The 16811-nt window shown below is 37.2% G+C and overlaps 1 protein-coding gene across 1 annotated transcript in view; it reads left to right on the top strand.

Annotated features, from left to right (window-relative positions):
* The window catches only part of timeout (circadian regulator timeout), a 369648-nt gene that overhangs the window by 12418 nt on the left and 340419 nt on the right, over positions 1 to 16811 (top strand). Inside the window, exons 5-6 of the mRNA XM_069832667.1 lie at positions 1114 to 1248; positions 1326 to 1421. Coding sequence (XP_069688768.1) covers positions 1114 to 1248; positions 1326 to 1421 — 231 coding nt within the window. The remainder of the gene's footprint in view (positions 1 to 1113; positions 1249 to 1325; positions 1422 to 16811) is intronic.

Genomic DNA, 16811 nt, shown 5'->3' with positions numbered 1-16811 from the left:
TTACAGTTAGTATAATCAATTAATGTCAAGAGTACAGCATTTCCCCATAAGGATATACATAAATATACTTGGACTTCTCCTGATGGAATGACACACAACCAAATAGATCACATCTTGATAGATAAACGGAGACATACTAGTATAGTAGGCATTCGAACTTTCAGGGGGACAGACTGTAACTCTGACCATTATTTGGTAATTGGAGAATTAAGGGAAAGGCTATCAGTAGCTAAGTGAGTAGAGCAACAAGCTAATATTAGTAGATTCAATATTCTGAAATTAAAGGACGACGAAACTAAGCAACGTTATCAGGTTGAAATTTCAAATAGGTTTGCTGCTTTAGCAACTTCCGATGAAGCTAAGGAAGAGTTAGACGTTAATAGCATGTGGGACAATATCCGAGATAATATCAAAATAGCTTGAACTCTCAGTTTGAGAGAGGAACAGAGATTAAGGGTGTTTGAGAATAAGGTTCTTAGGAAAATATTTGGGGCTAAGAGGGATAAAGTTACAGGAGAATGGAGAAAGTTACACAACGCAGAGCTGCACGCATTGTATTCTTCACTTGACATAATTAGGAACATTAAATCCAGATGCTTGAGAAGGGCAGGGCATGTAGCACGTATGGGCGAATCCAGAAATGCTTATAGAGTGTTAGTTGGGAGGCCGGCGGGAAAAAGACGTTTGGGGAGGCCGAGATGTAGATGGGAAGATAATATTAAAATGGATTTGAGGGAGGTGGGATATGACGGTAGAGACTGGATTAATCTTGCTCAGGATAGGGATCAATGGTGGGCTTATGTGAGGGCAGCAATGAACCTCCGTGTTCCTTAAAAGCCAGTAAGTAAGTATAATCAATTAATATTTTGTATTATTCTGTCAGCTGTAGCACTCTAATTATGTATCCAGTTTGAGAACAGATTTCGACTTGAGCTGACTAACTGTTCTCTAATTTATCTCTTGGACTCTACTCTTCAATAATATAACTTGAATTGATTTTCATTCAACTACTGCTTCCTTATTGCTATTTCCTTTTGTTAACTCTATTGAATAATACTAGTTTCAAAAATAACAAACTGAGCAACTGTTACGTATTTTTTTCTCCCTTTGTAGGATTCAATGGAGAGGGAAGAAGATAAAGGGCTTGTCATTGAAAGAATCTTGATCTTGGTGCGAAATGTATTGCAAGTCCCAGCTGATCCGGAAGCTGAGAAAAGAACTGATAATGACGCCAGTGTTCATGATCAGGTGATTGTCAGTTGTCATCAGTTATGACTGAAAACGTAAATAATACTTGATTTCTGATTTTTTGTTTCTTGTCGCAGTTGCTTTGGGCTCTTCACCAGTCTGGAATGGTAGATCTGTTCTTGTACATAGCATGTTCTGAAAACGAGCAGCAATACTACATGCACATTTTAGAGGTAAGTAGTCTACTGCATATGAATATATGTATAGATTTGTAAGTCATCCACTTCCAAGTAAAATTTTCAGGTCGTTTCTTGTTTACGTCAAACTTTGGCTGTATCAATTGCCTAAGTGTGCATCAGTTGTCCTACTGTCCATCCTTATTCCGTACTATATCAGTTTTCTTTCTAGGTGTACAGTAACGACATCAGAAATGTGTGCTAAATATGCAGTACATGATACATACCTATTCTAAGTCAGTTAGACGTAACTGATATGCTTATCGATTTGCATATATTGTGTTTTATTAAGCTTTATGTTACACTATTATTATGCATCAAATTTGAAAAAATAATTGTTCGTGATAGTATTTATCTGTTCTTACTGATTTGAGGTTACTTTCAAACAGATTCGAAATGCATCATTTATATTACTGGTGCAGAAAGACACTTTGTCTAATATCATATTACAAAATTAAACTTCAATAACTTGACAACCATTGAACATAATATTTGTATTTTGTGTAATGCATAATATGTACAGTTTAGAATGTATTCAGAAGGTATTAACATTTTGCAATGTGTAGGACTGTCTATGTGTATAGAATTAAATTAGAATTTTGCTTGTTGGCACATTGCTACTTGCGGTTCTGTCAAATTATTTCAATAATGTTAAAAAGCAATTTTATTATTACTGGGCCTACTTCATGCTGATACAATTACAATTGTAAATTAATATATCTATGGCTGGAAGAGCAGTTTGGCTTCAGGAAGGGAAAAGGTACGAGAGATGCAATAAAATTAGACTGCTACGAACATTCGGTGAATGATACCTAGAGAAGAATAAAGAAGTTTATATAATATTTGTGGACCTAGAAAAGGCATTTGACAGAGTGGATTGGAATACACTGATGGCGATCCTGAAGGAAATTGGCGTGGATTGGAAAGAGAGGAGGCTGTTCAGTAACCTTTATATGAAACGAGTCAAAGTTAGGATAGGAGAAGAAATGTCAGAAGGAAGTGAAATAGGGAGAGGAGTACGACAAGGATGCCCTTTATCACCTACCCTGTTCAACATCTACTTGCCCACACCTGTGGAGTAACTGTCAGCTCATCTGGATGCGAAACCAGGTGGCCCGGGTTCGAATCCCGGTCGGGGCAAGTTACCTGGTTGAGGTTTTTTCCGGGGTTTTCCCTCAACCCAATACGAGCAAATGCTGGGTAAATTTCGGTGCTGGACCCCGGACTCATTTCACCGGCATTATCACCTTCATTTCATTCAGACGCTAAATAACCTAGATGTTGATACAGTGTCGTAAAATAACCCAATAAAATTAAAGAAAAAACATCTACTTGGAGGATTTAGTGAAGAACTGTTTTCAGAACTTGGGAGGAGTGATAGTAGCAGGAAGAAGAATAAAGTGTTTAAGATTTGCTAATGATATGGCGTTGTTAGCAGAAGAGGAGATGATACTAAGGGATATGCTACTGGAGCTAAATGACAGCTGTGAGCAGTATGGGATGAAGATATATGCTAACAAGACGAAGGCCATGGTCATAGGAAGAAAAGTAAAGAAGGTAAACTTGGGAATTTTAAATGAGGCAGTAGAGCAAGTGGACAGTTTCAAATACTTGCGGTGTAGGCCTACTACTGGGTGTTCATTTCAAAGTGTGTCATGACGTCACTGTTGTTGGGTCACCGATTTGAAGCGAGTTTCAGCTTATATGTTAGAGAAGTTGCCTATTATTTAAGGCGTTCTTCAATCTGAACTTGAGAACGTGTACGGTATAACTTGAACGTCGTAGCAACAGATGGCGGTCTGTACGGTCTGTGTGCTACCATAACCTCTTTCGAACAGTGTTTTGCGCCGGCAAGTCGTACGCAGGGTATTTGTTATCATCGGTTGCATACGGTAACATTCCACAACACAAATCAAATGCTCCGTGTCCATGTTGACCATCGAAGTTAATGTCAACAAATAGGTAAGTAATCGTCTTAACCCTCTCCCCCATATCCCGACAGTAAGAAAAAAAACTCACTTCAGTACATGTTTCCAAACAGTTCACATTCTTGCCACTACTGGCGTTACCGTACGTATCGGTAATTAATCTTCAGAATGAACGCCGTACTTGCTAGGCAACATCTCTCGCATTTAGGTAATATGCCTTTGCGGAAGTGTAGGAAGATTGAATTCTCTAGGCTCATCGGATAGCCACATGACGACATACAGCGAGCCATGACACATTTTGAACTGAACACCCAGTATAAGCAGTAACATAAGCTGCTATCAGGAAGTCAAAAGAAGGATAGCAATGTCAAAGGAAGTTTTTAATAGAAAAAGGAGCATCTTCTACGGAGCTCTGGAAAAGGAACTAAGGAAGACACTAGTGGAGTGCTTTTTTTTAAATATTATGTAAAAAGCCAACCCTATTATATATCAGAGGTGGTGGGAGGTTAAGGCTGACAATCTTTACAGACAGTCACATTAACGGCATTAGGGATGTCAGTCCTAAGTGCCTGTTGCCTTTAACATCAAAGAAATATCCCTGGTGCTCATTTCTGTTAGAGGCTAAGTAAACCCCAGGGCCATAGTGCGGTTGGAAGGATTACTTACATGAATGGAGAAAATCCTTGACCCATCGGGAATCGAACTGATCTTCCGGCTTTGCAGCATTTTGCCTCAACTGCAACACTACTGTGTGCCCCAAATATTATGTAGAAAATGAAAGTATATTCACTGGTTTTCAAATTAGGTTAATGGCAGTTCAATTTTATAATGTTATTTTATAGACAAAACTATATGTAAATATATGGTTTTTAATATTCCCTGATATTTTGTATACACTGTACATTTAAATGCTACTTGTATATTTGTATTTAACTGTTTAAAGAGAAAGCATGTAGATACGTTTTCTGTTGATTTTACCTAGCCATATTAGCGTAAATTAAACATATACTAACAAACATTTAATTATTTCAGTACATGTAGTAACTTTGTCTTTTGGAGGAATAAAGTAATTGAAATAGAGTGATTAACAAGAAAACCAGTATACTTCCACCTGTATAAGCGAGTTACGCACACATACATACAAAATTACATAAACGCAGTATCCATTATCAGATCTGAAATGTGAAAGGCAAATTGTGCTTCACACTAGCTCAATTGGCAAAGGTAAACCGGCAATAATTATAAGGTTGCTGGTTCGAGTCTCACTTCACATAAGTCGTTTTAACATGGGAACCACGGAATTTTCCACACTCTTAAAATGGCAGACTTTTCATACTTTCATTCTAGAATGAAGCCATGAGTTCGATACCAGATGGTTATTTTAATATATGCTGTAAACAAGTTGCTGTACTTGTTCACATGAACTTTGTAATGTTTAGACAAATTGTAAGGCCAACATCATGGCATACATTAAGATTACCAGACATCCCCATTTCTTAGGGAAGTCCCCGAATTTTGCTTTTTGTTTCTGGAATGCCCCCGAATTTAATAATTTGTCCCCAGATATCCCCGGATTTTAAGTGTTAATTATTATAATTTTATGAAAATGCTGATGAATATCACAGTACTTATGATATTCATTCAGACCTATTGTGGAATGTATATTGTAACTTTTTAAACTAAACAACAATGTAACTTTATTATCTCAACAATAGGATTTGCTCTCCACACAGTAACACAGTATTCGTTAGTGCACTCCACTGACGACAATGACAATTTACTTGGACTATTACGAACAACGATGAACTGTTAATCTTAACTAATATTTACAAAGCACTATTTACAAATCAGAACTGTCAGTTCTCAGTTCACAGTTCTTCTAGCTCAGTCACTCGAGTTCACAGTATCTCGAACCACAGACCTTCAGAGACAGTCCACCATACTCGAACTCAGGTCCCTCCAACTGCGGTCCACTGCACTCGAACTCAGGTCCCTCCAACTGCGGTCCACTGCACTCGAACTCAGGCCTTCGGATGCTGACACAGTTGCGGACGCACACTCGAGTCGAACTCCTGTACACAAGACTGGCTTGCTTGCTCTGGCTTACTCACTGACTGAATAAACTGAAACTACTCAAGTTCGCTCGCGTTTCTTCTTTTATAGCAAAATCATAGTTGCGAGAAATTTCTACGGGTGTGCAGAGATAGCTCTCTCGAATTATCTGGATATCTCCACTTCGACGGACTTCTGGAAGAGTCGGGAGGGTCCGTCCCCCCTTCACTCCGCACGTAGCAGTTGCGCGCGCAAACTCCCTTGCCACGTAGACCCTTTCCCCTCTCTTCTCTCCGCCGCGCGCTGTCCCTCAGTGCTCCGTGGAGCCCGTGTCGGCTCATGCGCGATCTGCTCTCTTGCGGGACGCTGGTCGTGAGTTCGAATCTCACGTCGCTGTCACAATATTAAAAATTATGGTTTATTTAACGACGCTCGCAACTGCTGAGGTTATATCAGCATCGCTGGTGTGCCGGAATTTTGTCCCGCAGGAGTTCTTTTACATGCCAGTAACTCTACTGACATGAGCCTATCGCATTTAAGCACACTTAAATGCCATTGACCTGGGCCGGGATCGAACCCGCAACCTCGAGCACAGAAGGCCAGTGCTATCCAGGACGACGAATGTATATTGGTGAGATGTCCTCCAGAAAGAGAGAAATTTGAAGAGAGATTCCTTTATTTTTCTTCCAATGTACGAATAGATGAAATAATTTATTTTATGAAATTTCTTGCTTGAAGAAATACGAGGTCTGTCTAAAAAGTATCCGACCTTTAGCCAGAAAAAATATTTCAAATACCTGATGGGGTTGGGACCCTAATCCCCTTCAAAGTAGGCCCCTTGTGCTTGCACACACTTAGCCCACCGATCCTTCCACTGCCGGAAACACCTCTGGAAGTCTTCTTTTGGAATGGTGTTCAGCTCCGTCGTCGCATTCCGCATTATCTCTTCTCTACTCTCAAAATGGGATCCTTTCAGTGGTGTCTTCAATTTTGGAAACAACCAGAAGTCGCAAGGAGCCAGGTCTGGAGAGTAGGGAGGTTGGTGAACGGTTGTAATTCCATGTTTGGCCAAGAAAGTGTGTATCAATTGGGATGAATGTGCGGGGGCGTTGTCGTGATGCAAGTGCCAGTTGTTCGCCGTCCACATGTCTGGTCTTTTGCGCCGAACTGCATCACGGAGTCGCCAGAGAACATCGTGATAGTACTCCTTTGTCACCATTTGTCCTTCCGGTGCGTATTCGTGATGCACAATTCCACGGACATCAAAGAAAACAGTCAGCATCACCTTGATTTTGCTTCGCACCTGCCGCGCTTTCTTCGGCCTTGGAGACTCGGGATGCTTCCATTGCGACGACTGTCTTTTTGTTCCTGGGTCGTACCCGTACACCCATGACTCATCTCCAGTTATCACGGTGTTCAGAAACCCAGGATCAGTGTTGGCGGTGTCCAGAAGGTCCTGTGCAACGTCACGACGGAGGTCTTTTTGTTCCGGGGACAACAACTTCGGCACGAATTTCGCAGCCACTCGGTTCATGTTCAAATCATCACACAAAATTGCATGTGCAGAATCTTTACTCACTCCAACCTCTTCGGCAATCTCCCGCACGGTCAAACGACGATCTGCCATCACCAAATTTCGCACCCTCTCAACAACAGCTGCACTCCGAGCAGTTTGGGGCCTGCCACAACGCTGCTCACTCTCCGCTGATGTGCGGCCATCTTTGAATCGGTTGAACCACTCCTTAATTTGTGTTACACCCATCGCATCTTCCCCAAACACCTGCTGAATCTTACGAATTGTTTGACTTTGAGAATCACCAAGCTTTTGACAAAATTTGATGCAGTATCTTTGCTCAATTCGTTCAGTCGTCTTGCGAGAAAACTAAATCCGACAAACACCTAGAACAGCACCTTACTTGGCGACCACCAGCCAGTGACTGGCACAAGCGAATGCGGTGAAAAAATTCAAGCATGCGCATTACAGTTCCTCCTTCCACCATGCACAGTGGCGCCGCCTTAGAATCACAACTTTACGCGGGAAAAATTAAGGTCGGATACTTTTTAGACAGGCCTCGTATATGACTTTAGAGAAAATAGCAAAGCGGAATGAAAAAGTGCTACTCTTTGTTCAAAATGGAGTGAAATTTTTTAAATTTTCTCCGAGAAAATGATTTTCTGTGTAATTCCAGAAGTTGATCGAAATACCTCCGCATTTTCCTGGAAATAATGTTCAGTGAAGAAAATTTTTCTTCTATGTAAATGTTGTAGAGATCCAAAAAATCCATAACGAGTTTAGAAACCGTTCAAACCATGCTTGCTACCTTAACTGACTTCAGCATAACCTGTTAGGAATTTGCTGCGAAATTGCGGTCCACTCTTCTGAAATACCAGCAGTTTAAAGTATTTAAGTAGAACAGGCATTTTGATTCTTTAAGGGAAGAGGATGGTATTTTTTGGTGAAAAATGAGTAAATTTTCGAAAAATAAGATTTTTTTCCTTAAAATACTCTGTGATATGTGTAGAATATATAGTATGATATTTTGTGGGTATTTGTGCCCTTATCGGATGTTGAAACGCCATTTTTAAACTTCCTGCGCTCTGGATTTTTGTTTGTTGTTTCCGGAACTTCAGTTTTTTTTTCAAAACCAAATTTTTCTTTAAAATACTCTGTGATGTGTGTGGAATACATTGTGTAACATTTTATGGATATCTGTGCTCTTATTGGATGCTGAGACGCCATTTTTAAAGTTCCTGCGCTCTGGATTATTAAATCACACTCCCTTTGATTGCTGTTTCTGGAACTTTATTTTTTTGCTACATTGCCAGAAAAAAATCGATATAATTTTTGAAATATTAAAGATATAATATGTATGAAATTTAGAATAAACATTCTCTAGACTACTAGGAAACTTTTCTCTGTAACAGAATTTTCCTAATTGATTTCATTTTAAAAGTAAGTCTGTCTGTTTGCAAGAAAGAAAATAAAAAAAATGTTATTAAATTTTAATTGTTTATTTTACAAATGTAGGGATTAATATCAAAATTCTGTTACAGACAGTTTGTAGAGCGTGCTTTTACAAATAAATTGTAATAAACTATTTGAATTTATCTTTAAAAATGGGTTAGATATATCGAGTTTAGTAAAATCCTGCATTGGCTACATTTTTGTTTTCAAATCTGGCTCCCAAAAATTTTTTTCAAAATATTTATATTTGGTTGAGTTGCTATAGCCATGAGCTCTCTACATACAAAAAAAATTAATATTTTACACCAAATACCAAAAAGTTTTAAAAAGTACAGTCCTCTCCCCTTAAGGTGTGTAAAACAAAAGGCCTTTAAGTGAACGGCAAACCAACAGAAATGTTAAAGGTAATTTTTTTCATATATTGATATGTCCCCAGAAATAGTGTAAATAATCTGGTAACCTTAGTATATTGAAGAAAACAAAATGATTTATTTTACCATGGCTCTGTAATGTAACTTAGACTGTTTAGCACACACATATCATGTTCTGCAATTACGATACCAAATAAAACATTTCTGCACATGGTTCCTTGTATGAAAGTTGTTCATAATAATCTCTTCTACCATTCCCAAAAGTTTGTAATAAACGTATAATGTTTGCATACAAAATAAATTAGTTGTTTGCATAACATATTAATAGCTGAGTAAATCCTCATTAAATTTATCCTTTTTTTATATTTCTGGTATATACAATGTTGCGGATAGAGGAGACGGCCTCCAGATATGGAGGGTAGCTGCGAATATATTGAATAAGCAGTCATGGACAACCGATAAGGGGTGATCCTCCAGCTTGGGGGTTGGGCGAAGAGCTAACAACCCATCACCGTAAAAAACAGCTTGTTACGAAACCTAACAATAAGCCTCGGAATAGGACTGATTCTCTGGCACGACCACAGTATGATTATGTCTCGTGATCAGAATATTGTACAAAATGGAACTATAAAAGTTGGAGAATTATCCTTCAAAGAGGTGGAAAAATTCAAATATCTTGGAGCAACAGTAACAAATATAAATGGCACTCGGGAGGAAATTAAACTCAGAATAAATATGGGAAATGCCTGTTATTATTCTGTTGAGAAGCTTTTATCATCTAGTCTGCTGTCAAAAATCTGAAAGTTAGAATGTATAAAACAGTTATATTAGCGGTTGTTCTGTATGGCTGTGAAACTTGGACTCTCACTTTGAGAGAGGAACAGAGATTGAGGGTTTTTGAGAATAAGGTTCTTAGGAAAATGTTTGGGGCTAAACGGGATGAAGTTACAGGAGAATGGAGAAAGTTACACAACACAGAACTGCACGCATTGTATTCTTCACCTGACATAATTAGGAACATTAAATCCAGACATTTGAGATGGGGAGGACATGTAGCACATATGGGCGAATCCAGAAATGCATATAGAGTGTTAGTTGGGAGGCCGGCGGGAAAAAGACCTTTGGGGAGGCCGAGACGTAGATGGGAAGATAACATTAAAATATATTTGAGGGAGGTGGGATATGATGATAGAGACTGGATTATCTTGCTCAGGATAAGGACCAATGGCGAGCTTATGTGAGAGCGGCAATGAACCTTCCGGTTCCTTAAAAACCAGTAAGTATATGGATACAATATAAGGTGGAAACTTATATATGTCGACACAGAAAGGAGATATTTTAAGATGTTGTCAACACTGTAGAGTAATTTTTGTGTTTTATAATAATAATAATAATAATAATAATAATAATAATAATAATAATAATAGTAGTAGTAGTAAATTAATGATGATGATGATGATGATGATGATGATGATGACATAATAAATGCATACATTTGGATAGATACCTTTACATGTTGCTCTGTTACCGGTAGATAATCTGTTGGTTAATCCTTCATAGCTCACAGGCTGTCATCCTGATTGACAAACAATGGAATTCAGTAATGGTACCATTAAAATGATATTACGTATTTGTCTGTATATCTCCAGTAATGTCCCCGTTGTATTACTAATTACGTTTTAATTAAACTGTTACACTGAATCAAATTATTGATGTGAATGTTGGTACATAAGTGAAGTCAGGAGAGCTTTTGTAACAGGATAACTACTGCAGCAAGTGGGAAACCAAATTCCATCAAGTCTGTAATGTAGGTCAGACACATCGAATTGCAGTGAAATGCAACATCACACACAGTGTTACTTGGTGATCAGATATCGTGTGTCCAACATAGTTTAATGTGACTTCTGTTTTAGGATTTTTCATTTCTTATTGTTTAGACATTCTTTTTCAAAGCATAATGAAAATAGTGTGTAAATAATAGGGTGATATTTAGGTGGAATAATAAAATATAGACTTTTAGGGCCATATTCATAGACATTCTTAGCGTGGGCTTCCGGTGGATGATCAGCGAACTAACGTTTTTCGTATTCATAAACCAGTGTTAGCGATATGATATGATATGAATCCTGTACAAGTAATCAGTCGATAGCCGGGGCTTGTTTAGCATGCTCGTAGCGCGGGCTATTGAAATGTCTGTGCATAGCACCCTTAATTATTTATTGATTGCTAACACATCTATACAGGGTGTTTCAGATGTGATAGAGGGCACTCAGACATTTTTTTCGTAATAAAGTAGTATCCGGAAATGCTTCTGTATAGAGATATAATGACATGAAAGAAACAAGGCTTTCAGAGAATTCTAATGTGAAAAATAACTGGCTACTATCTCAAAGACATTGATTTAGCCGTTGAAAAATATGACGGAGAATATACACTGAGGATGTTGGTCCGCATAAATTTGCCGTGCCTCATTAGCATTGCCATATGCATGTCTGTTAGTTCAACATTTGTAAACTGATGCATTTTTAATGATTGGGAATTTGTCGGAGCGAATTTTTCTCCTCTAATATTAACTGGAAATTGCAGCTGGATAGCATTTAGTCTTTGTAACCTTTGTCTGAATGTATTACGTTGTTAATCTATTTTGTAATTATGATAAAATATTTAAGTACACATTATAACAATATAATCGGTGTTTTAAAATTACAATTATTACTTTTCGATTATATCCACAATACTCACCTGTTCTATTTCAAGAATAATCTCAACATGATAAAGGAACTAAAAAAATTGATTAAATAAATTAAAGATGTAATACTAGTGTAAAATTAAAATCTTAATTTTGTGAACAGTACTCCTCACATACTAGTAGTCTAAAAGTAAGTTCTGATGTTGTATGTTGAATTTGCTGTATTAGCCAACCAGTCGGAATTCTTATATTAGGATTGTTGCTCGATCTACAGGCCACACAAGCACAGTAAAAAGATAACCTTACTATAGATAATAATAGAAATAGTAATGTAGGTACTCACCTTTGTGTGATGAAGATGAAGAATCCAGAAGATGTATCCCATCTTCTTGCAACAGAAAATGCTGTACGTGTTGTAGCTTGCTGACTTAGTGATGGTGAAGTTCAGTCGTCTGTTCCTGTATATAGGTATAGTGTTGCTGGTGTAGGATTTATTTAGTTTATTTGTATGGACATCGTAATGAAATAGGATACTTCATTGTGGAAAAGCTACCTCTAATCCAAGCATTCATTCGTCCATGGATATAGAAATTTAAGGTTGGGAGTCAATATCTAACCTTTTTAAGTTTCGTGAATAGGCCTATGTAAGCATAAACATTGAAATGAGACAAAACAAGTTAATGAAAATACAGAGCTATTCAATAAGAAAGAGCAGATTTCAGATATTTATTTTAAGCGAACTATAAACACTAGAAGCATTTACTGCACACCAGTGGATAGAGGAAGGTTCAATTTTTTTTTAACGTTTGGTTACAAGCGATGCTCGGTCCGGGGCCATAAGCAAAGCGAAAACAGCAATGGCCTGTCTGCCGTAAGTAAGTTACTCACCAGTCCGAATTTGAAGGATTGATAAATAATTCTTGCATAGTCGTCGAACATGCAAGAACTCACCAAAGGTGAATGTTTTTTATGCCGTTTCTGCAAAGAAAGTGTACCAAACGACACCATTCCGGGATGTTGGATTGGAAGAGGTGGAGAAGATCGTGTTCATCGTCTGTGGCCCTCCAGGTCCCCCGACCTTACCCCTGTGATTTTTATCTGTGGGGTACATGAAAGACAGGGTGTTTGTACCACATCTCCCTGCTACTCTTCAAGATCTGTACCATCGAATTGTTGAAGCTATGAATTCCATAACTATACTGTTTTTGCTGTAAGAAAAATCCTAATGTAAACACAAGCACGTGGCTGTCATACCCGTGATTGGCTCCCAGTTGAAACACTCACACGACGCAGGAAAATATAGTCCATATTTGGAAATTATCATCTTGTATTATTTGAAAATGAAAAATTGAATTCTAGTTGTTAAATACAATGAAACATATAACTTCACTCATATGTAAAAAGATATGTAAAAGAAAAGTTACTTTTATATTTTGTTATGTACTATAAACACGGATGAATACAAACAGTAATACCGAGGTAGTCTGTTCTTGTAACAAGCTGGCGTCACTTGAGCTCGTAGTTGTTCACGTAAGCACGTGGTACTCAAGTATGGCTTCTGCATCCTCGGTGTGTGTGGTTATTAAACATAAGAGTGGAAACCCTCTCAAAAGCGGACAAAAACAAAATAGTCTTAAATGTATATAATAAGTTATGTGAGTTTTAATTAGAGTAATTATAAAATACATGTTTCCTAAGCAAATGAATGCATAGTAGTGAGGTTCGTACTTGACGATTAAAGGGAAATGTTTAACATGAAAGAGAATGTACAACAGTAGGCGGGAACACGTATTGAGAATCTATGGTGCCAAACAGCGGCCAATGAAGCCTCACTGCAGTCACGTGCTATTGTTTATGTTAGGATTTTTCTTACAGCGAAAAGATTATAGGGGCCAGTTGATTCTTGTGTGGCAAGAAATGGACCACCGTTTTGATGTTTGTTGTGCAACACATGATGCGCATGTTGAGTGCTTGCAACCTCATGGACTATAAAACTTTAAACCTTCCTCTACCCAATGGTGTGCGGCAACTGTTTCTACTGTTTATAGTTTGTTTAAAATAAATATTTGAAATCTGCTCTTTCTTTTTGAATAACCCTGTATATTAATTGTCCATATAAACAGAACCCACCAAACAAACTTTCTGATCTCCTGCATTAAACAAGTATCTATTATCTAGTGGTTTAAAACCTGTATAACGAACAAACTTACGTATGGCCCTTGCATAACTTGAACACCAGTATAATGAAGAAACTTGTGCATGGCATCCATCAGTTGAAAACCCCTTCGTTCTGAGCAGTGTATGCATCATCATCATCATCATCATCATCATCATCATCATCATCATCATCATCATCATCAAATGGATTACAAAAGGAGTGGTCGTTCAGAATTCTTACCGAAGTTGTAGCTCAAAAATAGGCAAACTGTTTGAAATGTTGTTAATTTTTCCACAATGTTGAGAACGTAAACTTTAAAATGAGTGGTAAAGCATCACAATTGATGCTTTCATGTGCTCACAGTTTTGTTAACAGGAATTGAATACAATAAAATCCCTTGTAACTGGCACCCAAATAACCGGCAATATTAAAACAACGGTACTTTTTGCTAGACCAAAAAAAAAAAAAAAGTTTAAATCCGCCACATTGCCACAGTCTAGGGTGTCAGTTTTGCCACATTAGGAAGTTGGCACGAACTTTCATTTTCAGTGAATTTCGAACCTAAAATTTATTTATTATTTGTGTTGTGTGATGTGTTTTAATAAAAAAAATCCACACAGTTTTTATGTTTTTTCAGTTATGAGCAAGTGATAGAGAGATAAGCTTCATGTGGCTGCAGTTTCAACATTTGGCACCATGAACTACGAACTTTTTTTTTTTTGTATATGCCAGTATTTATTCAATTATCCGGCAAAATCTCGTATCCAGAACTAGCCTGGTCCCTTTGGTGCTGGTTAAGAGGGATTCTACTGTACATAGATATATTTGTATTTACACACATCTAGATATTGAACACACACACAGAAAACAAAACACACGCCACACACGTGATGTTCTGGGTTTTGTTTAAATGTTTAAGAATTGAAAGCTGTCCTCTTCAGAACATTCTGCAATAATTTTAACTTGGGGTGTACTATAAGCAGTAACATAAGCTGCTGCCAAAAAGTCAGAAGGATGATAGTAATGGCAAAGGAAGTGTTTAATAGAAAAAGGAGGATATTCTGCGTAAGGAAAAGGAATTAAGAAAAAGACTAGTGAAGTGCTTTGTGTGGAGTGTGGTATTATATAGGGCAGAAAAATGAACATTACGACGAAGTGAAGAGAAGCAAATAGAAACATTTGAAATATGGATATGGAGAAGAATGGAGTGTGTGAAATGGAGAGACAGAATAAGAAATGAAGCTATGTTGAAAAGAGAGGTTGAAGAAAGAAAAAGGAATTGGTTGGGTGACTGACTGAGAAGAAAGTGCTAACTGAAGGATTAACTGGAAGGAATGGTGAATGGGAGAAAATTCGGGGCAGAAGAAGATATCAGATGATAGATGACATTAAGGTACATGATTTATATGCGGAGACAAAGAGGAAGGCAAAAAATAGGAAAGATTGGAGAGTGCTGGGTTTGCAGTGAAAGTTCTGCCCTTTGGCAGAAAATTATGAATGAATGAATATCAATCAGGATCCATATGTAAGTGGTTAGGGAGTTATACAATAAGCTTAAAAGAATATTATTAGATTGTTTTGCTAGTAAGTAAACTCAAAAGGATACAAAATTTTGAAAGAAATATACATAGATTCATGTTATGTTCTTTATTTATATACAAGGAATATTGGTACATATACAAAACTTCCAGTCAAACAGAACTATGAAAAGGAACATAAAAATCATCACAAAACCTCTTAACAATTCAAAACATTATTTTCTAAGCAAAAGAATCAGGTAAGTCATATGAAGTTTATTCTCATCTATGGACTAAGATTGATCCTCACACTTCGATGATGACCAGTGTTTGGTGAACATGTAATGTTCAGAACCTCATATAACTCTGTAAGTATTCACCTTTGAATGCAGGTGTGTTGGTTCACATCAATGCTGAATGAGCCAAGAAATGTGCGTCTGAGATATTAAACGTTATACATACAACATACACGCATACTTACCCAGTAGGAGGTTGTCCAAAGAGTGTGCTGCCATTTTGAGTATCTTGAGAATTAGTGACGTGTTCTTGATACAACTTGGCAACCAGTCAGAAAAAACCTTACTGTGTATGTATGAATAGTCACTCTTGCGTGAGGCTATTTTATTACCACTGAGTGAGTTTGAGTACTATGTGACAATTGCATTCCAATGACAACGTGAGTAGATTAATGAATGTGCATAAAGTTTTGCATTCAGCATTGTAAATTCATCCACAAAAACTAGCTGGCAAAATTCATGACAATGTGCTTGCCTATAATTTACATCTCGTGCAGAGTTTTTGACGCAGCATCACATCTCTAAGGTCTGTCACCCTCCATATAGCCCAGTTTTGGCTGTCTTTAACTTTATATTTTTGCAAAGCTAAAAATCGCCATTGAAAGAGAGGAAGTTACAGATTGTGGATGACATTAAGGAGAACGAATTGAGGCGGTTGTACGTGATTACAAAAAAAGAACTTTGCAGACTGTTTAGAAAAGTGGGAGAAACTGGAATGAGTGTGTAAGATTCTAAGAGGAGTACTTTTTGAAGGATACTAAGGTGTCATTATTTGAGGCAGATTTGATTTTTTAAAATTTATTCATTTATTTATTTTTAATGATTGGATACTTTCCAGACAGATCTCATTTATGTAAATATATATGTGTGTATACTATATGCACATATACAATAATAATTATTTTATGGTTTAAATACATTTCTTGAAACCTTGAATTTCTAGAAATGTATATTTCACTCATACTCATATGAATATTGAATCATACATGGATTTATTTGTATAATGTCTTGTAAGATCTAAAATGAAATACAACTTGATATTAAAAAGATTTATTTAAGAAAGTTTCAGACAATAATAATAATAATAATAATAATAATAATAATAATAATAAATATTTAATGATACGAGGGTGGATCAGAAAGTAACGTACGATAACATTTTTACAAAAAAATGTCTAATCGTTAAACAAAACTAAAAAATACACAAATGAACTCGCATCTTTTAGCTACTTTTCTACATAGGCGCTAAGTTTCTCAACACATTTCTTCCATCGTAGTACCAGTTTCACTATATCCTGTTCATAGAAATCCGTTTCGTTGGAGTATAGGCATCTGTGGACAGTTGATTGCACTTTTTCATCGGTCGCAAAGTGATTGCCAGCTAGGAATTTCTTTATGGGACCAAAAACAG

The sequence above is a fragment of the Periplaneta americana genome, chromosome 8 (genome assembly GCF_040183065.1).
Source record: "Periplaneta americana isolate PAMFEO1 chromosome 8, P.americana_PAMFEO1_priV1, whole genome shotgun sequence".
NCBI classification, from domain to species: Eukaryota; Metazoa; Arthropoda; class Insecta; order Blattodea; family Blattidae; genus Periplaneta; species Periplaneta americana.
Note: the sequence above shows the minus strand (reverse complement) of the source record. Positions and strands in the feature narration are given on the sequence as shown.